Source organism: Mauremys mutica, chromosome 15 (assembly GCF_020497125.1).
Source record: "Mauremys mutica isolate MM-2020 ecotype Southern chromosome 15, ASM2049712v1, whole genome shotgun sequence".
Classification (NCBI taxonomy): domain Eukaryota; kingdom Metazoa; phylum Chordata; order Testudines; family Geoemydidae; genus Mauremys; species Mauremys mutica.
The window spans coordinates 1,144,144-1,164,726 of NC_059086.1; the positions used below are offsets into that span (position 1 = coordinate 1,144,144).

At 55.1% G+C, this 20,583-nt stretch overlaps 2 protein-coding genes and 1 long non-coding RNA gene across 5 annotated transcripts in view; 2 read left to right on the top strand and 1 right to left on the bottom strand.

The window, feature by feature from the left end:
• The window catches only part of PRX (periaxin), a 34,157-nt gene extending 27,305 nt beyond the window's left edge, over positions 1–6,852 (top strand). For both annotated transcript variants that reach the window (XM_044988282.1, XM_044988283.1), the window contains exon 7: positions 542–6,852. In XM_044988282.1, coding sequence (XP_044844217.1) covers positions 542–6,769 — 6,228 coding nt within the window. In that variant the 3' untranslated portion in view covers positions 6,770–6,852. The remainder of the gene's footprint in view (positions 1–541) is intronic.
• A 2,260-nt stretch (positions 6,853–9,112) lies between these two features.
• On the bottom strand, positions 9,113–19,192 carry LOC123349963. 2 transcript variants are annotated; one of them, XR_006573697.1, is made up of 3 exons: positions 18,500–19,192; positions 10,399–10,544; positions 9,113–9,242 (listed from the first exon to the last, which is right to left on the bottom strand). It is a non-coding gene; the product is annotated as an uncharacterized LOC123349963 (long non-coding RNA). The 2 variants fall into 2 exon arrangements; XR_006573696.1 differs by lacking the exon at positions 9,113–9,242 and having other exon boundaries at positions 9,689–10,544.
• HIPK4 (homeodomain interacting protein kinase 4) lies at positions 13,808–19,192 on the top strand. Its single transcript, XM_044988284.1, has 2 exons — positions 13,808–15,606; positions 19,006–19,192. Exons 1-2 carry the CDS (start codon positions 13,933–13,935, stop codon positions 19,180–19,182), a joined length of 1,851 nt encoding a protein of 616 aa, XP_044844219.1. The 5' UTR covers positions 13,808–13,932; the 3' UTR covers positions 19,183–19,192.
• Positions 19,193–20,583: the final 1,391 nt, after the last annotated feature.

Here is a 20,583-nt window from a genome sequence, read left to right on the forward strand (position 1 = left end):
CCGGGGTATCCCCACTCTGGGTGACGTATTTACACCCACCGTAATGCCCTGTGGAGACAGCGCTATGGACAGAGGTGGAGTTGAGCCGCCGGGACAGCTCTCTCCCCTCGGCTTAGAGCGGCTTCGCCAGAAGCACTCCAGTGGCGCAGCTGCATCGGAGTGTAGACCTGCCCGAAGAAGTGGGAGTGGGCTGGCGTGTGGCTGTGAGGCAGGGAGAGCGCGTGGGTTGGTAGCTGCTATTATCCTGAATACATCCCAACATAAGTAAACACGCCGTTAGCCTCGGAACGCGGCAGCCTCCTGGGAGCGACTGCTGGAGATGGGGCAGGGACCTCCGGAGATGCTGCTCAGATGGCAGTCCAGGAACGCCGCGAGCCGGGATCGCAGGGACAGAGCTGCAGTGTCGGTCCCAGGTTGCGCGCTGCTAGTGCGGCGACAGAGGTGGAGGGAACGTTCCCACGCTGCACAGCCGCCGGGGCGCTCGCCGGGGCGCAGAGGCTGGAACCTGACTGACAGGGCTGTGTTCTCCCTCTCTCCCCAGAGCATAAAGAGCCTGGCGCCCACGAGGAAGCAGAAGGGGAAGGGCCTGGCGAAGGCCCCGGAGGAGGAGGCGGCCCTGCCGGGCAGCGTGGAGCCGTCGGCGGGGAAGCTGGATGTGGCCCCTGTGGACGTGGAATTCTCCTTGCCCAGGTTCGCCAAGCTAAGGAAGGCGAAGAGTGCGGCCGAGGCGGGAGCGGCCGGGCCCAGCCCAGCCGGCTCTGTCGAGCTCTCCTCTTCGCACACCAAGGGGAGGAGGCTCAAGTTTCCAAGGCTGAAGGTGAAGGAGGCGGCAGGCGCGCAGGCGCTGGCTGTGGCGGGGCCGCCGGAAGCAGCCTGGCCCAAGGGGAGCGTGGAAGGGGAGGCAGGTGTCCAGGGGAAAGCCCCCCAGTTCGCAGCCCCATGCCCCAAGGTGAAAAAGCCCAAGCAGGATGCTGGGCTTGTGGAGGTCGAACTCAAGGACCAAGTCAAGTTCAAGGCCCCCCAGGTTGAACTGGACATTCCCATCCCTGACCTCAAAGCCTCCAAAGCGGCGGCTGGCGTGGAGACTGCGGAGATCTCGGGCAAGGGGGAAGCTTTGCGGCTCAAGCTGCCCACGGTCGGGGTGTCCGCCAGGCCTGCGGAGGGGGAAAGGGAGGTAGAAGGGCTGGAGGGGAAGCTGAAGGTGCCTAAAGTTGGGATTTCCCTGCCAATGGCAGCCCGGGAAGCAGAAGGGCCAGAGGAAGAGCTCAGAGCTGGCATCAAACTCCCCTCGGTGGAAATAGCAGCCCCCAAAGTAGAGGTGGACTTGAGCCTTCCCAAAGTGGAAGGAGCCCTGGAAGCACCAGACATGAGCGCCAAAGGGGAGGGCTTGAAAATCGAAATGCCCAAGTTTGGCATCTCTGGAGGGGAAATGGAAGGCACCCTGAAAACAGCCGCCATCCCGGCCCCCAAGCTCGGCACCTCTCTGCCCAGCGACAAAGGGGACGCCGAGGGGGCAGCCGGCAGGAAGCTCCCCTCCCTTAACATAGGGGTGCGGCAGGTGGCTGTTGAGATCCCCCTTCCCAGGGGCAAGGCAGACACAGAATGGGAAGTGGAGCTCCCTGACGTGACCGTGAAGATCCCCAAGATCAGCCTGCCCACGCATGGGGGCAAAGCCAAAGAGGAGGAGGTGGAGAGGGAGCTCAAGGTGCCCCAGGTGGAAGTGAAAGTGGGGAAGGCAGAGCGGGAGAGCCCTGAGTTGAAGGCAAAAGGTCCCAAGCTTAAGATGCCAAGCTTTGGGATCTCCCTGCGGGAACACAAGCCCGACGCAGACACCAAAGCGAAAGAGCCTGCTGCCGAAGGGAAGGTGAAATTCCCTGTGGTGAAGATGCCCTCCATCGACATCTCTGTCCCCAAAGCTGCCGACGTGCAACTGCCCAAAACGAAGATGGAACCAGTTGGGCTAGCCGGTGAGGGGAGGGTGAAAGCCCCTGATGGGGACGGTGCTGAGGGTCCCGAGTTCAAATTCAAAATGCCACAGGTGTCGCTTCCGAAATTCGACCTCTCTGGCATGGCCGGGAAAGCCGAGAGCAAGGCCCACATGCCTTCGCCCAAAGCCCCGCAGCTGGAGGCCAACACCGGGGGCCTGGAGATCGCGGCTGGGAAGATAAGCATGCCCACGCTGGATATCTCTGTGCGGGAGATTAAGCCGGTCGATGTGGAGCTGCCGGAGGCCTCTTTGCGAAAGCCCAAGCTTGAGATAGCTGTCGAGAAGCCGAAGATTGAGGTGAGGCTGCCCTCAGGGAAAGCTGATGGGAGGAGGCTGGAGTCTGAGGTGGAAATGACCCAAGCCAGGCTGAGTTTCCCGTCGGTGAAGATGCCATTGCTGGACATCGACATGCCCAAGGTAGGCGTTGATCTGGACCTGCCGAAGGCAGAGCCTGGCTTCAAGGGGGAGCTCAGGGCAGTGGCAGGCCTGAAGGAACGTGACCTCCAGCTGCAAAAGCCTCAGGAGCCTCTCCCGAATTTCGGGGCTGTCTGCAAGGACTTGGAGGTGGAGATCGATGTGCCAGCTCCCAAGGCCAAGGCTGACCGCCCCACACCACGAGCAGAGGTTGAGCTCCAGGGTGCAGCCTTTGAAGGCCCGGATCTAAGTGGGATGGTGGCGAAGATCCCCAAGGTGGATATTTCGTTTGGGAAAGAGAAGCTGGAGGGTGAGGAACTGGACAGAGAGGGGCCGGAAGGGAAGGGCAAAGCGGATATGAAGTTCCCAAAGGTCGGCCTAGAACTCAAAAGCCCCGAAGTGAAGCCTGGGAGCCTGGAGGCCAGAGCGAAGCTGCCCTCCGTTGAAATTTCAACGCCTAAGCTCCCCGACGTGGCCATTGAGGCCCCGCTGGGGGGAACAGCTGCCGTTGACATCAGTGGAAAACTGCCGGAGACCGATACCAAGCTGAAATCGCCCAAATTCTCTTTCCCCAAATTTGGCATCTCTGGCCCGAAGGTTAAGAAAGGAGGCCTGGAGGCTGTGACACTGCAAGCTGAGCTGGAGGCGGAAACCCTGGAAGCAAGCACCAAAGGGCCTAAGCTGAAGATGCCAAAATTTGGGCTCTCGTTCTCCAGGTCGAAACAGGGGGCCGACTTGGATGGGCCCAGGCTCTCTGCGGAGGGAGAGGGGAAGGCTCCCAAGGGGAAGGTGGAGATCTCAGGGCCTCACGTCGATATGGACTCCCCCGAAGCCAAAATGAAGCTGCCTTCAGTGAAATTTCCCACGGTTGACATCTCCAGCCCCAGAGTGGATGTGGACATTGACTTGCCCAAGGGAAAGGGGGACGTCTCAGGCCAAGGGGTCACACAGGCTGGGGAAACATCGCCTAACATCAGCATGGAGGTCCCAGACATTAAGCTGAAGATGCCAAAATTTTCACTGCCAAAATTTGGGGGCCAGGACAGGGAGAAGCAGCTGGAACTGGAGCAAGAGACGCTCAAGGGAGAAGTGAAAGGGAGCGTCGAGGCCTTGTCCGGAGAGCTAGACGGGAAAGCAAAGGGCAAGGAGGCCAAGATGAAGATGCCCAGGTTCAAAATGCCGTCGTTTGGCATTGCCAGGAAGGATGTAGAGGTGTCTGGGCCCAGTGTCACAGCTCCTGAGATTGACGTGAAAGGCAAGAAAGGGAAAGCAGTCGCCAAAGAGCCCAACGTGGCTGCTGGGAGCCCAGAGGAGAAGCTAAAAGGCCCCTTCATGAAGATGCCAAAACTGACGATCTCTTCTCCCAAGGCTGACCTAAAAGTAGAAGCCGACATGAGAGGCTCCAAAGATGAAAGTTACATCCAAGGCCCCGACATAGAAATTAAAATGCCCCAGGTCGAGCTGCCAAAGTTTGGAGCCAAAGAGGAGAAAGCCAACATGGAGATGTCTGAGAGACCGGAAAGCCCTGGCACCAAGTTAAAAGTGGGCATGGTTAAGATGCCATCACTAGACATCTCTGCGCCTGACCAAGTTCCTTCATTGCAAATCTCTGTTCCCGGTGTAAGAGCGGAAGGCGAGCCATCGGTGGGAAAGCCGGTCATGGACGTCTCTGAGGCTGATATCAAGGGGTACGAAGGAAACTTGAAAATCCCCAAGGCGCCTTCCATTGGCATCTCTGCGCCAAAGCTAGACTTGGATATCAGCTTGCCGAAAGCCAGTGTGGAGATGCTGGGCCAGCATGAGGCTGGGCTGAAAATAGAGGGGGATGCCGCCTTTAAGAAAGCAGACACCAAAATTAAGATGCCCAAGGTGGAGCTGCCCAAATATGGGCTGGAGGGTTTCTTGGGGAAAGACTTGGATAGAGAGTTGAGTGGTGCCGAGGCAGAGATGCACCTCCTCAAAGGACAAAAGCTGAAAGGGCCTTCCATAAAGGACCAGAAAGTAACCCTGGAGATGGAAGGGGGCAAATATGCAGCTGATACTACCGAAGCCTCCCTGCTGGGTTCCAAGATCCGGGTGCCCAAACTGGATATTTCCTTGCCCAAAGCCAGGCTGTCAGACGTAGAGGTACCTCTGACCGAGGGGGAGATCACCATCGAGGGACTGGAGGAAGCTGAGGGGAAATTTAAGCTGCCGTCGGTTGGGCTACCTAAATTTTCTACCCCAAAGGTGAAAGCTCCAGAGGTAGGATTTGATGTTGGCTTAAGCAGAGATCAAGACTTTGCTCTGGACACGTCTGGGCTGCATGGGAAGGTGCCCAAAGTCGAAGTGAGTGGCCCAAAGATTAAGCTGCCTAAATTCGGGGGAGCTAGTTCTGATGACCAATGGGAGGCAGATATAGACTCATCCAAGACCCCCAAGGTGGAGCTTAAACCCCCTAAATTCCGGGGGAGCCTCGAGACCCCAGGCAGCGAAGTGGTGGTGAAAGAGGCCAAACTCAAAATGCCGTCGGTTCCCATCGGCTTCACTGTGGACAAGGGAGAGGGGGAGAGTTCCCCCAGGACAGAGGACTCTGAGACAGACGGTTACGACAGCAAGTTCAAACTGAAGATGCCCTCGTTCGGGATTTCCAAAGTTGGCTCAGAGGCCAAGGGGGATGAGTCCAGGATGGACACCCAGCCCCTCTGCCCCACAGCAGAGGGAACGGACTTCTCCTTTAAAATGCCTCAGCTTGTCATTCCAGACGTGGGGTTCTCAGCGGGCCCAGGGGAAGCTCCAGCTTTGGAGGGGGGGAAAGCCGAGATGGGTGGAGACGCCAGGGTCAGGGTTGAGAAACTGGCAGGTGCTGAAGATCTGGAGCGAGACGTGGGAGGGTTAGAGGTCAGGCTCAAGATGCCCAAAATCAAGATGTCACCATTCGGGATTTCAGGATCCAAAGGGGACGAGGGGACTATGACGGCATCTCTCCACAGCCACAAGGGTTCAGACAGTGAACAGGTCGGGGGGAAGAAATCCCTGTTCAAAATGCCAGACCTGGAGATCTCTGCCCCAAGTATCAAGGCGCATGCAGAATATGAAGTTGAGGGGGCTCAGCTTCATCACAGTGGTTCCACAGAGCTGCCGAGAACTGGTGCTGCTGGCATCCAAGGTGAGGATCATAGTGTCAAGGCTCCGGGAGGGAAGGGGGACACTTCTGAAGCCGAGGCAGGGAAGAAGTATAAAATGAAGCTGCCCAAGTTTGGGATCGCCCTGCCCAAAGCCACCCAGGAAGGAGGAGAAGGGCACCTTTCTAGGGGGGAAAGCAAGGCCCAGGAGGCCGAAACCAAGGTGAAGATGGCCAAGGTGAAGAAGGCGGTCTTTGTGCTGGTGAAGCCCAAGGCGAAGGGGGCAGAAGCATCCTCTGGGCTCTTGGAAGGAGATGGCGAAGCTGCTGCTGGCTCCTTGGAAGGGGATGGGGATGGCAAGGCAAAGGTGCCCAAAATAAAGCTGAAGCCCAGCTTTGGGTTCTCGCTCTCCAAATCCAAAGCTGGGGTGGAAGTCAACGGGGAGCTAGAGCCCTCAGCCAAGGAGGAAGGGGAGCTGGAGAAAGGCTCCAAGCTGAAACTGCCCAAGCTGGGCTTCTCCAAGGCCGAGATCACGGACCTGGGCACCAGCGGGAAGGGATCAGCATCTCAGCTCAATGGGGAGGAGGCAGAACTGTCTCTGCAGAATGGCTCCCAGGACAGCAAGGCAAAGCTGGGGAAGATCAAGCTGCCCCAGGTTGAATTCTCCTCCCCGTATAAGGCGGCAGAGATGGACCCTGAAATGAACCTCAAGCTGGTGAGGGCGGAGGAGGCCAAGGATGAGGCTCACGTCAGCACCTTCATGGCTCTCAAGGCGGCCAAGTTCAAGTCCCCCAAGATCACGTTCTCAGGTTTCAAGAAGAAGGAAGGGGAACACGCCGGGAATGTGGTCTCTTCGGCTGCCAGGACAGAGATGGCCTTGTTGGAAAAGGGGGAGAGGGATCAAGATGCCAAGCCAGAGACGTCCAAGATCTCGCTGGGCTTCACCTCCAAGTCGAAGGGGGACTACAATGTGGAGAGAGGCGAGCTGGACGGCAGAGATAAATCCCCTAAGTTCAAGTTCCCCAAGCTGGCCTTCAGCCCCCAAACCAGAGGAGTGCTAGAAGTCACTTCCAAGCAGCAGGAGAGAGGGGGCTCCTCCCAGGGGGAAGGAGAGAAGGGGCCGGGAGCACTGGAGGGATTCAAGATTCGGACGCCCAAGCTGGGTTTCTCCACTCAGCTGGAGGAGCAGATCCCAGAGGAGGGAGGGGGCCGAGTGAAGCCAATCAAGGGCGAGGTGATGGTGGGGAAATCGTCCCCCATATGAGGTTGGAGTGGGGCAGGGAAAGCAGAGACTTGAACAGCCCCCCCCCCTCGCTTGGGAGCTTGGCAGGCTGGTATCTGTACAGTTCTGTAATAGATGCACTAACCACAAGACGAGCTTTCAAACCACAGCGTGGGATGGGGGTGGAAATGGGGGTGGGGGGAACCCAGCTGTTCTAATAACCAGCCTCAGTGTGGGCTCCCCCCTGCTCTGACGCCTCCTCGACGGGGGCCAAGTGAATCTTCTTGGGGCAAGACTATTTTTTTTTTTAATTTTTGTTGAAAATAATGTGAATAAATAACCAAGCTACACTTAGTATTTTTTACAGTTTTACCAGTTTAATAAACAGCCCCTTTGACCTGGTGCCAGCCCCAGTTCCCCCAAGGTCCTGCCTTGCAGGGGGACACGGCGGCTCTGAATGCACTAAGGGCTCCAAATGATTTTTTTTTTTTAACTTAGGCTTTAACTCTGTTTCTCGGGGGGTGGCTGTTCCATTTATACTTTTAAATTAAGACGCTTGCAAACTAATGGTCAGTAAGGGAACGGTAGGAGAATAAAGCAGTCGGTGCTTTCCACCCGGAGACCAGTGCCTTCTTACTAGCGTAACGCTAAGCTTGGAGAAAGGAATCGATTGGAAGAGGAAGGATAACGTGAATTAGGGGATATTTAAAACACAGCTCGCTCTGGACTGCGCAGCTTGTTCATATTCTAGTAACAGGGGTAAGGAATTTCCAAGAAAGGAACAAGAAAACGGCAGGGGGTGACTGTTACACTGCTCCAGCGGTAGGAAGGGCCTTTGTGGAAAGTGGGCTCCTGCTTTTCAATGAGGGATTCTAGGTGTGGGGAAAGCAGGGGTTTGCTCCCATGAGTTCTGGAAAGCCTGGCCCGGCCAGCTCCACTCTGTTTACCCTAAATTCCTAACCTCTGGCTGCCCTTTCGTCAACACAAATAGCAGCGGAGTCCAAAGGGTTCCTCCTTGGAAGGCGGTTTAAAAATAACTAGCGTGTTCTCTCCCAGCGTGGGATCAAAGAGGAGCCTTCTCAGGCAGAGCAGGGCTGGTGACTGCTGTCGGGTTGTGGATTTACCATCGCTCCCCTCACCCAGCCCCCCGGCTGGGGTTGTGTTAAAGCAAAGAGGAGTCATTTCCTTTGGGCTGGGGAAGGTCAGGATCACAACAGGGCCATAGTCCCAGCCCCTTCCAGACAGGAAAGAGACCAGGAACCTCAGCTGATGACTGGAAAGGCCTCCACAAGATGTGGTTAGAGCCAAGGGCCAATGAGCCATCACCCTCCTGTCGTCTGTAGTCCCCACTTAGCCACCGCTGCATGTGTAACCTCCGGAGAGCCCCTGCCCGGCATTATTACTGGGGAGATCAGGACTGTCCCGCCCTAAGGAGCTTGCAATTTACATGGACGAGACAGTCAGAGAGAGGCTAATTCTCCCCACTTCTGGCCCAGAGAGATGCAGTGACTTGCCCATGGTCTCACAGGGAGTCAGGGGCAGAGCTGAGAAATGAACCCAGCTGTCCTGAGTCCTAGAACAGTGCCTTACTCACACAAGTGTGCCCTTCCCTACAGCACAATCCCACCCCAGTGCCTCAGTCAGCCCAGGGGAACAAACTGGGAGATCACTAAACACCACCGTGCTTTGAATGTTCCTGAGTATTTACATTTTCCCCAAAAGAAAGGATGGAATATGCCCCCACTGCTAGTTTGATTTCTAGCCGTTGTCTTTGTGGGGGTGGGAGTCTGTCCAGAAATCCCTCTGCTTGCTTCTGGGGGCAAATGTGTACACAGAGTAGAACCTAAGCGTTATGAACACCCCAGGAATGGAGGTTGTTCGTAACGCTGAACAAAACATGACAGTGGTTCTTTCAAAAGTTTACAACTGAATGTTGCCTTAAAACAGCTCTGAAACTTTACTATGCGGAAGAAAAGAGGGTTAAAAGCAGCATTTAATTTAAATGGACCAAGCCCAGAAACAGTTTCCTTGTCAAATCTTTTTGTAAACTGTCCCTTTATTTGCTAGTAGTTTACTTTTAGCACAGTACTGTACTGCACAGCATTTGCTGGTGTGTTGTCTCTGCTGCCTGACTCCATACTTCTGGTTCCCCCTGAGGTGTGTGGCTGACCGGTCAGTGTGTAACCCTGGGGTTTCTAACACTGAGGTTCCACTCTTCACGAAGCCATAACCCAGCTGAGCCTCAGTGTTGGGGCTTGTATTGAAGGGGAGCGATTGCACTCCGTGGGTGTGTTAAGCACGCCAGACACCATTGCCATGGACTGGAGGGCTAGCTTGGCTTTCCTTATGATAAAGGCAGGATAGAAGTAACAGGGCGGAGGAGAGGCCCTTGTTTGCAGTCCCTTTGTATTTCCTGCCTTGTATCTAATGTGTAACTGTGTGATAAGGGGACTAAGGGGTGGGAGTTCGGGTGCCTTTCCATAGCTAGTAGTGTATTAGCGCATACACAGCATACCTGCCAAGAGAGAAACCAAGATCTTACTTAATGAACTGTGTTGCTTTGGCCTCTTTTACTGACGATCTGTCTATTATTATTGGCATTTTATTTTCAAGATTGTCTGATCTGATGACTGGAAAAGAATTAAAAAAAAAAAAAGATTGATGACCCAGACCCCCCAGCCCACGCTCGTGCCAGGTTCCTGAGGGTGGGGGTGGCTCGCTAAGATAGCCCCAGGGGGAACCAGGATTGCAGGACCAGCTCCCCACCAGTGTTGCCTGTGACAGCTGTGGGGCACTGGGAAATGTGGCCAGAAGTGGTGTCTTAGGAGGTCTTGGGCGCTTTTGGATCCCGGCAGCCTGGACTCTGTAGTCTGACTGACTACACCCGCATAGGCTCCCTGGGGGCGAGCTCCACCCTGCTGCCAAGAAGCCAGCTCATGGCCTGGGTACTACTTAACTCCCTCCTCTTCAGCCCAAAGGCTGAAGCAGGATGTAAGTGGTATCTAGGCCTTGTGGACATGGCATCTCACTCCAGCCACGCCACTTTCAGTGTCCAGACCAACACAGACACCAGAACAAGGCCTGAACTACCTTCCTCCCAGACACACGCTAGTGGGTTCCTTCCCCTTTCTCTCTGCCTGGGAGACACACACGCAGCCCTGCTGGGACGTGCATTGAGTCCGATTCTCTGCTGCCCTGGCTTCAAATGGATGCAAAACGCTATTCAGTGAAGCCAGTAACGATTCATTCCCACTTTGCATTGGTGCAAATAACTGTGCAAGGGGCAGGGGTAATGGGGCCCACTCTCTTTCAACTTGTCCTCAGCAGCAAGTGGCCGAGCAGGAATTAGCAGGTGTGTGTGTGTGTGTCAGCTTCCCTTTGCAGAGGCTTTCTTTAGCCAAAACCACTGACATTTTGAGCAGATGGGAAGGCGTTTGGAGCAGGGGCAGTAGCTGCAGCAAAGCGAGGAAGCAGAGCGCTCTTCTCCCACCCTGGTTTGTCAGGGCTGTTTTAAAAGCATTGCTCTTAGATGCAGGGGGATTTTTTTATTCCCATTAACGCCAAATGCCTCTTTACCCAGAGTCCCGCAGAGCTGGGGGGTGCCCTGTTCTCCAAGCTTGCCCTGCCCACAGCGATGCTCAGATCCAGTAACCCTGGGTTCACTTTGTTACCTTGTCTCAGAGTCACTGTGCTGCTGCTTTTTCTTTCTATTTTGGGTTTGTCTGAATAAAATTAATCTGTGAGCGAGTGGAGTCCTGGGCGGTGTCTTTCTTCGGACCTCTGGCAGATGAGACCTCGGGCCGCAGGGCTCAGCGCTCTAGGTGGAAGTGAAACATAAGGCTCCTGGCTCCTGTCTGTAGCCCCTCCCGTCTCCCAGGCCCTGTGTCAGCTCCCACTGGCCAGAGAACAGACCTCTGCTGATCCCACACACGGCACTGCTGCTCTCCCTGCACGGCCCCATTCTGCCAAGTGCTGCACCCCACCCCTGCTGCTGGACAGCGGCTGCCCCGGGCAGCTCCCTCTCCCAAGACACATTTCCGTGGTACAGGTGGGGAATTGGGCACTTCACCTCCTGGTCCCACAGTGAGTCGGTGCCAGTGCCAGAACTGAACCCAGTTCTCCTGAGGCCCAGACAAGTCCATCCCTTTGTCATAAAAATCTCCAGGCCTTCCAGAGGCGTGGGAGACCATGGCTGCCCCAAAGGCAGCAGGCTAGGAAGCAGGCCCCCTTGAGACCGGGTATCCACCCCGCTTGCTGCTGCAGGGAATGGGGCTTCCAAGGTGTGACCCAGTAGGGAGCGGGCGGATTGACCTGGGAATGTCACTGTCTGCATGGGGGATGGGAGAGCAGGGGATGACTCCACATCAGTGAGGATACCTGAGCCTGTAACCTGAGCTGAGAGGGGCTTGGACCCAGGTGACACCTTTGCCCGGGAAACTGGACAAAGGCGGGGGGGGGGGGAGGAGGAGTGAGACTGCTGCGGTGGAGTTTCAGTCTTGTGCTGGCTGGGAAATCGTAGGCAACCCCAAGGTTGGGGTCTAAGCTAGGGTAACCAGAGGTCCCGATTTTATGGGGACAGTCCTGATTTTTGAGTCTTTTTCTCATATAGGCTCCTATTACCCCCACCCCGTCCTGATTTTTCACATTTGCTGTCTGGTCACCCCAGTCTAAGCCCCCTACCCCCCAGAAGGACCTGACAGAGGGGTCCTGTTTATGCCTACAAGCTCTGGCTTGGACTGTGGTCCTGTCGTCTAATAAACCTGTTCTAGTGCCTGGCTGAGAGTCACAGTGAATCGCAGGAAGCCCGGGGGCGCAGGGCCTTGTCTCCCCCCCAATTCCATGACACAAGGTTATTAATTGATTTCAGGAAGAGCTTAATCTAGAATGGCACAGGGGCTCTGGAGTCACTCAGGCCTCGTCAGTGTCCGACACCTGCTGCTGCTGCAGCCATAACCCGTCAGCTGCTTAAAAATCTCCCTGGTGGGGGGACACCATTGGGGAGCCCCATTAGTAGAGCCGCCCTCTCCCCCCTCTGCAGCACGCCTGCCAGATCTCAAGTGCAGTCAGGGCTGGGCTGGGGCACTTACCTGTCGGTGCAGCAGTTCAGGAGGGGGGTGAGAAGGGAGCCTGGTGCTGAAATGGTGCAAGCCGGGGAAGAGGGATAGGAGCCCTGGAGTGGGCTAGGGCCAGCCCTAGATAACACAAAACAAACTGCCAGTGTCCAGGTTTCCATGCCACTTACCAAGGCTCGGGGCACCCTCTGGTGGCCAAAAGGCAGGGACAGAGGGGTTTGACACTCGACTCTCCTCCCCGGCACCGGCTGCACTGCTCAGAGGGAGGCTCAGTGTGGGGAGAAGCAGGCCCCACATACAGCGAAGTGCAAGGGGCCCGACAGGATGAGCCGGGGCCTACCTCAGCGTCCATTGGGCACTGACGAAGAGGCCGTTTTGAGACCAGCCGAGCCATTTGGAAACGTGGGCCCCACTCGTTGGAGCTGTAGCTTGGCAATCTGGCCCTGAGCTCCCGGGGGCTCTTGTGCAGTCACTTACACCAGGGCGGCAGGAGCCAGACGGGGCGCAGGAAAGGCTGGCTCAATAAGACCTAGGCTAGGATGTGAAGGTATGACATGACCATGCTGGCTAACAACAGGTACCGCCTCAGTGCCGCTAACACATCTTAACCTCACTCCCGAAAGCCTCAGCTAGCCCAGGTCTCAACCGCGCGGCTAAGCGGTGCTGGGCAGTGCAGAACCGGAGGCGGGGAGCGGTATACACAGATCTCGAATGCCAGAGACATACACGCTGGTTAGGCAAATGCAAGGGACTGGGGGTGAAAACTCAAAATGACGGTTTTTTAATGCCCGTCTTTCAGATGTAAAGGGCCAGCATCCACACGCAACCATTGTGTTTCTGCCTGCCTAGCAGGTCTGCGTAGCACCCAGGGCTGCAGGAGCAGAGCGGTCCCTGGGATGGTGCAGCAGGGCAGGAGGGAGCTGGCCTGGAGGCTCTGCATGCTGAGGAGGGAGCTGGCAGGTGAGTACAGCTTTTCTCTTCATTCTTAGGGGGTCTCTGCTTCCCACGTCCCAGGCAGGTTGTGGGGGAGGGGAGAGGAGGAAGAAGGGGTAACTTGGGATGGGATGAAGGTTCGGGGCATGGTGGGATGGACTCAGCATTCCAATGGAAAGTAAAACTCCAGATCCCAGCACCCCGGGGCATTCAGAACCGAGCAGTGGAGTTGGCACCCTGGCTGTATGGGTTAAACTGTGGGGCTGTGATACAAAGTGAGCTAAGGGGCTGTCACAAATTCCTTGCTGCGAGGGTCAGCCCCATCCCAGGGGCTGCAGCACACTGGGTGTCTCATGGGTCTTTGCTGCTTCCCACCAAAGCAGCAGGCCAAGGCGGTTAGCAGAAACAAGCTGCTGGACTCAGGCGATGTGAACTGGGGTGGCAGGAGGCAGGATGCCAGCAAGCGAACCCAGGTAGGGGAACTGTCTGCTCCGCAGCGAGACCTGAGTGCAGTGGTTCTGATCTGGTATTGCTGGAGTGGGACAAAGGAGTCGCTGGACCAGTGGTTCTGAGCTGCTCTGGGAAATCCTCTGTTCCAGATACTACCGGTGAGCCCTTCACATATGACCTGAAAGGCTAGCCACGCTCACGCCCAGTGCAGGCTTGCATGGAAGGATTTGCCCACAGGCTGGACTTTGCTCTTCTGTCCATGTTCATGGCACTTGCAGCCTGGACCTATGATACAGCACAACAGTTACTGGGTAATCAGGGCTGAGAACCCCCATTCTAGGATGGCCCTCGAATGGAGAAACACAGGCCTCCTGGTTTTCCCTGTAAGGTAATTTACACCCACTTGCAAGGCTCCTTTGCACTGCCAGAGTGGCGCAAAGGGGACTCAGTGTAAATGAGTTTTTGCTGGGCAATGTGGGCCAGATTTCCCAGTGCACTACTCCAGTTTTACACTGGCATAATGGGGTTCTGCGGGTGTAAAACTGGAGTAACTTCTTCTCCCCCACAATAGAACTTTCTTGGCCTGGCAACTTTGGAATGAAGGGCACTGTTGCATCAGCCCCGGTTCCGCTGAAGGGCAGCAGGGGGTTCTCTTTGCTCCAAGGAGGTGGAGCATTCTTTTGCAAGAGGCCAGTTGCCCCCGTGTTTCTGAGCTCGGCCCAACGGAGAGGGGGCAGTTAAGAACAGAACATGGTAACAATCGAGTCAGGCAGTGAATGTTTTGACATCATAGAGATTTTGGGGAAAGGCACCTTTGGGGAAGTGGTGAAAAGCTGGCGGAGGACCACGGCGAAGATGGTGGCTGTCAAAATTCTGAGGAATGATGCCTATCGGCGCAGGATCATTAAAAATGAACTGAAGCTGCTGCAGACCATGGCGGGGGTGGACTCAGAGGAGTCACACATTATCCAGTTCCACACGTTCTTCCATGATGAGTTGAAGTTCTACTTGGTCTTTGAGCTCTTGGAACAAAATCTATTTGACTTTCAGAAGGAGAACAATTTCTCTCCTCTGCCGGTCAAGCACATCCGGACAGTGACCGCCCAGGTGCTCAAAGCCCTGGCCAAGCTGAAGGAGCTTTCCATCATCCACACGGATCTGAAACCTGAGAACATAATGCTGGTTGACCAAATGAGGTACCCTTTCCGAGTCAAAGTTATTGACTTTGGGTCAGCCAGCATCTTCAATGAGGTGCGCTACGTCAAGGAGCCATACATCCAATCCCGTTTCTACCGGGCACCGGAGATCTTGCTGGGCCTACCTTTCTGTGAGAAGGTGGACGTGTGGTCTCTGGGCTGCATTATGGCAGAGCTACACTTAGGCTGGCCCCTTTACCCTGGGAACAATGAGTATGACCAGATCAGGTACATCTGCGAGACCCAAGGGATGCCCAAGCACAGCCTGCTCAATGTAGCCAGGAAAGCTCACCACTTCTTCAAGAGAAACCAGCATGCTGAACTGGTAACCCAGTGGCAGCTGAAATCCTCATCCGAGTACTTGGCAGAGACCAAGGTGAAATCTGTGGAGAGGAGGAAGTATGTTCTCAAGTCCCTGGAACAGATGGAGTCGGTGAACATCCAAAAGATGATCTACCCAGACAATGAAGCCCTGGCTGAGTACTTCGACCTGAGAAGCATGGTGGAGTTGATCAAGAGGATGCTGACCTGGGATTCACATGAGAGGATCACGCCAAGTGCAGCCCTGAAGCACCCTTTTATCTCCATGCAGCTGCTTAGACTGAGCTATGAGCTCACCCAATACTACCAGCTCTGCCTGCGGGGCTTCCAGGAGTCCATCAACCGGGAGAGCAAGGACAAGCAGAAAATGGCCTTTTGCAGTGCCATGGAAGAGGACACCTTCTACCAGGCGCAGGAGTATTTCAAGGAGGAGGAGCATGTGCATGGCATCCCTGGCCTCTCCAGCGTCCAAAGGACCATCGACCAGATGGACGATCTGAGCATCGCCGAGCCAGGCAGGGAGGCTGCCATGAACTTGTTAGGGGAAGGCGCCAGGATGGGAGCGTCTGAGTCCTCCATTCCTGCTGAAGTGGCCGACATCACCCTGGGCCACATGGGAGTGCACAAAGCCACTTACCAGAACCCCCAGTTAAACCACGAGCAGCATCAAGAGCCAATCCAGGCCTATTACGGAAGCCGGCATGGCAGCTCCAAACACCGCAAGCACCCTCGTCACACTAAGTCCGACCCCACTTTTGGGAACTTGATCCTACTGGGACAGCAGTCTCCTGGGGATACCGTCAGCTGGGAAAATGAGAGCAATGCCGGCATCTCCCCTGTTGCCTCCTCCCTCCCCGAGCCAAGCAGTCTGGATGATCAGAGACATCCACTTTCTCCCACCACTAAGGTACCAGGGACAGGTCCATTTTGGCTGGGGAGGAGCTGTGTTGTTTCATTATTAGGAGTCACCCTTCTTGGGGTCAGCTGAGATAGGGTTTGCACCAGTGCTTTACAGATAAACCAGAGATCTACAAGAATCTACCTGGACCTATAAGGAAGATTTACAAGGCAGATCTTTGAGCACAGTAGATACAGGAATCTACCTTGATATTCCCACAACGAAACAAGGGATGGGCCAAGACCCAGCTCCTCAAAGGTAGACACCTAACTCCCTTTGATTACATGGGAGTGAAGCGCCTAATACAGTACCTTTGAGGATCTGACCCTAAGTGACCACTAGCTGTCCTTCCCCATTGTGGTGATTGATCTATCCAACCCCATATAAACCCCCTCTATCTATCTATCCCCATCCACCCCCTCTATCTATCCCCATCCACCCCTCTTATCTATCTGTCTAACCCCAACCACCCCATCTATCTATCTATCCCCTCCACCCATCTATCTATCCCCATCCACCCCATCTATCTATCCATCCCCATCCACCCCATCTATCTATCCCCATCCACCCCTTCTATCTATCTATCTATCCCCACACACACTCTCTATCTAACCCCATACACTCCCTCTATCTATCCCCATCCACCCCCTCTATCTATCCCCATCCACCCCTCTTATCTATCTGTCTAACCCCAACCACCCCATCTATCTATCCATCCCCATCCACCCCATCTATCTATCCCCATCCACCCCTTCTATCTATCTATCTATCCCCATCCACCCCATCTATCTATCCTCATCCACCCCTTCTATCTATCTATCTAACCCCAACCACCCCATCTATCTATCTATCTATCTATCCCCACACACACTCTCTATCTAACCCCATACACTCCCTCTATCCATCCCCAACCCCCCCCCCTCTATCTATCTAACTAACTAACCCCATATACTCCCTCTATCTATCTATCCCCATCCACCCCTCTTATCTATCGGTCTAACCCCAACCACTCCATCTATCTATCTATCCCCATCCACCCCTCTTATCTATCTATCTAACCTCAACCACCCCCTCTATCTATCTATCTATCCCCATCCACCCCTTCTATCTATCTAACCCCAACCACTCCATCTATCTATCCCCATCCACCCCCTCTATCTATCCCCATCCACCTCTCTTATCTATCTATCTAACCCCAACCACCCCATCTATCTATCTATCTATCCCCACACACACTCTCTATCTAACCTCATACACTCCCTCTATGTCTATCTATCCCCATCCACCCCTCTTATCTATCGGTCTAACCCCAACCACTCCATCTATCTATCTATCCCCATCCACCCCCTCTATCTATCCCCATCCACCCCTCTTATCTATCTATCTAACCTCAACCACCCCCTCTATCTATCTATCTATCCCCATCCAGCCCTTCTATCTATCTAACCCCAACCACCCCATCTATCTATCTGTCCCCACACACACTCTCTATCTAACCCCATACACTCCCTCTATGTATTCCCATCCACCCCTTCTGTCTATCTAATCTATCTATCCATCCCCAACCACCCCCTCTATCTATCTAACTAACCCCATATACTCCCTCTATCTATCTAATCTATCCCCACCCACCCCTTCTATCTATCGATCTACACTGATCACCTAGCTGCCAGTAGATCTCTCATTCTTCTTATTCATCGTTTAGATACCATCCCAATTATTAATTATCATCATATAGTGCCAAGAAGTGTCAACAATGAAGCCCCATTGTGTTAGACATTGCACCTACTCAAAGAGGAAGGCAGATCTGCGCTACAAATAGCTGATGGTCTGACAGGCCAACAGGCAGACAAACTCAACCTCAACCCAATTCTGTGTGCAACCAAAGATCAGACATTCACTGGAGGGTGGAGAGGAGAAGTTCCTCGGAAAGATGGTTAGTTTTGATTGGAGTTTTGGGGTGAGAGCATGTTCAGTGATTGCTCTGGGTCAGACTGAGGCCAGCAGACGAAGCAATCTGTTCTGGAGACACGGTGTACCTCTAAAGCATAGGGGTATTTAAGCCTTGGCTTCTGCCCTAAAACAGAAGTCTTATTATTTGTGATGTGCACTGTGGTAGTGTCTAGGGGCCTCAACCGAGCTCAGGACCCCATGATTGTTGATATTATTTATTCTACAATGCCCACAAGTGCCCTGCACTTAACACAGAAAAGACACTGAAGAAAGGTCCCTGCCCAAGGAACTTACAATCTAAGGGCCCAGTTCTGCAAAGACTTGGGCACACGTTTAACTTTATGCTTCAGTGGAACCCCTCCTGTACGTGAAGCGAAGCACAAGTGTCTTTGCAGGATCAGGGCCAAATAAACCCAGATCCTGCAATGGGATTAGCATTGGCAGAGCTTGCATGGAGCTCCTCTGACTCAACTAGGTTGGTGTCAACCTGTTTGGACTTGGTGCAGGATCAGGGTCCAAGACTGTTCATGTCTAAGCTGCTGCACCCTAAACCAGGATTGCCCAAACTCTGCCCCGAGACGGACTGCGATGGTAACTCATCAGCACGCCAGGGTCTGCGGCTAATGTATGATTATTTGTTGATTGATTGGCTGTTTGTGTACAAAACCAACTGCAGCCTCTCTGCCTGATCTTTGATGGCTATGACTGGTCCCATCAGCCAAAGATCTGCTTCCCTATCAAAAAAGCCAGTGGCCACGAGTCATGCTGTAGAAAACCCATCTTCCGTGCTGTGGTCACCTCTGCACTAGCACAGTGCCCCTGCAGTTTCTGATGTCAGTTGGGTTCATTATTAGGATTTAAGGACAGCTGAACCATAGCCAGAGATGCAACAACAACAGGGAGGCTGGGAAAAGCTTAATTTAACCCAACATTTTATTTAAAAGCTTACCCTGCAGATGAGGCGCTCTTGAGTCTTGACTGGCTCAGCGGGGACTACCTCCTTCCCTCCTCTTTGTCCTGATTGGTGGCCTGGCTGAAGCTTTCCTTGTCCCTACTGGAGATACAGATGCTAATTAATGTCCATTCAAATGGGGCTGTTGGGTGCTATATGGCCTCATGTGAAAAGAAACTATTCCGACCCTGGGAAACAGCTGAGTCAGAGACCTCTGGGCTGCCCTGTCCCTGAGATAATGTGCTTGTCTACCTTGGTGTTTGCCTGGCTGTGTTAGTGTCCAAATTCTCAGCGTGTGTGAACAGGCAAAGCTGTACTGCACTCACTGGAGCTCTGAGGATCTAGGGGTTTAGTGCTGCTACACCAGGAGCTGGAGTGCCCTGTTTAGACAAGGCCGGAGCCCCAAGCAGCAGCCTTGCTCTCCAGTCTCAGCAGCAAGGTCAGTTTTTTGGCCTGGTGTCCCTCTCAAGCCTCTACTTCTCATGCCCTTCTCTCACCCGCAGAGAGCCCAGCCGGAGCTGCCCGACCCCGAGCCGCAGCTGCCCAGCGCCAGCACATGGCTGAGCGGTGATGACTGGCTGATTGAGAGGAGCAGGGAGAGAGCCCACATCAAGAGCACGCTCCACCACACGCCGAACAGGCACCAGCCCTACCTGCAGCACATCGCGAGCCACCACTGAGCCCGGGGCAGCCCGCAGGAGGGACAGGCCAGGCAGAGGCACACCCCCCCAGACCCCTTTGCAGAGTCATTTGTAGCCATTAAATTATAGACTGTTCCCGCCTCAATGCCGTTTACTCATGAAACCCAAAGCTACCTCCCTATTACTGAGCAGTATGAAACCCGGACTGCCCCGAGGCCGCTGGGCTGGGCTGCGGTGCCATACCAGGGCAGGAAGTCCATCTAAGGGAAGGCCAAGGCCACTCCTGCATGGGGACAGCAGTCAGCCGGGGGCATGTGGGCGTCACCCTGGGGCCGGCTCATTTCATCTCAATAAATGATTTATCAGTGGCAGAGTGTTGAATGTATATTGTTATGGGATGGAAACCAGCCCCCCAGCCCCATTATCTCACTTCTCTCCCCATACCCCACCCCCAGCAAGGACAGCCCAGGGGTCAGCACCCATCCACCCTGCCCTGCCCCCAGACGAGGCTGGCCCAGGGACCAGCCCCACCCCCCACCCCCAGGCGAGGCCGGCCCAGGGGCCAGCCCCCCACACCCACCCCACCCCGCCCCCAGACGAGGCTGGCCCAGGGACCAGCCCCCCCCCCACCCCCAGGCGAGGCCGGCCCAGGGGCCAGCCCCCCACACCCACCCCACCCCGCCCCCAGACGAGGCCAGCCCAGGGGCCAGCCCCCGACCTCCACCCACCCCACCCCCAGGCGAGGCCGGCCCAGGGGCCAGCCCCCCACACCCACCCCACCCCGCCCCCAGGCGAGGCTGGCCCAGGGACCAGCCCCCCCCCACCCCCAGGCGAGGCCGGCCCAGGGGCCAGCCCCCCACATCCACCCACCCCGCCCCCAGGCGAGGCCGGCCCAGGGGCCAGGCCCCCACCCCCACCCAGGGGCCAGCCCCACAGCTGCCCCTCCCCCTGCCCCATCTGAGGGGCGCAGAAGCTGGTAAACAACCAACTGCCACTTGATGCCGGGATGTACCATTCTCCGCCTGGATGGGGGTGCGCAAACCTACAGGCTTTATTACCACCCTGATTAGAAAAATCACCACACCAGGGGCTCTGAGGAAAGGGTCTGCGCCTTGTGTTCTCGCTGGGAAATGACCTAGGGGGGTCTATTGCCCGCTCCCCCCGTCAGTGAAATGGTTCCTTCCTAGGAGTGAGTGCCCGCCCCAGCAGCAACGTGCTGGAGTGAACCATTGCATTGGTGGGGGCGATGGGAGCAGCTGGCCAGGGCTGATCACCGAATGGAAATTATTACTGGTATTATTTTATTATTTACCCAAGCTGTTTACTTAGTCTGCACCGTGTGCTTAGGGTGATTTTTAAATAAACCTGGATATTTTGGGGGAGGAGGCACCTTTCTCCCTCCCCCTTTCCAGGGGAATGGTACCTTCCCAGTGCTATTTA

Coding starts and splice junctions, on each gene's coding strand:
- HIPK4 (XM_044988284.1), top strand. CDS start 13,933: ATGGTAACAATCGAGTCAGGCAGTGAATGTTTTGACATCATAGAGATT. Junction 15,607..19,005: donor CACTTTCTCCCACCACTAAG/GTACCAGGGACA, acceptor TCTCACCCGCAG/AGAGCCCAGCCGGAGCTGCC.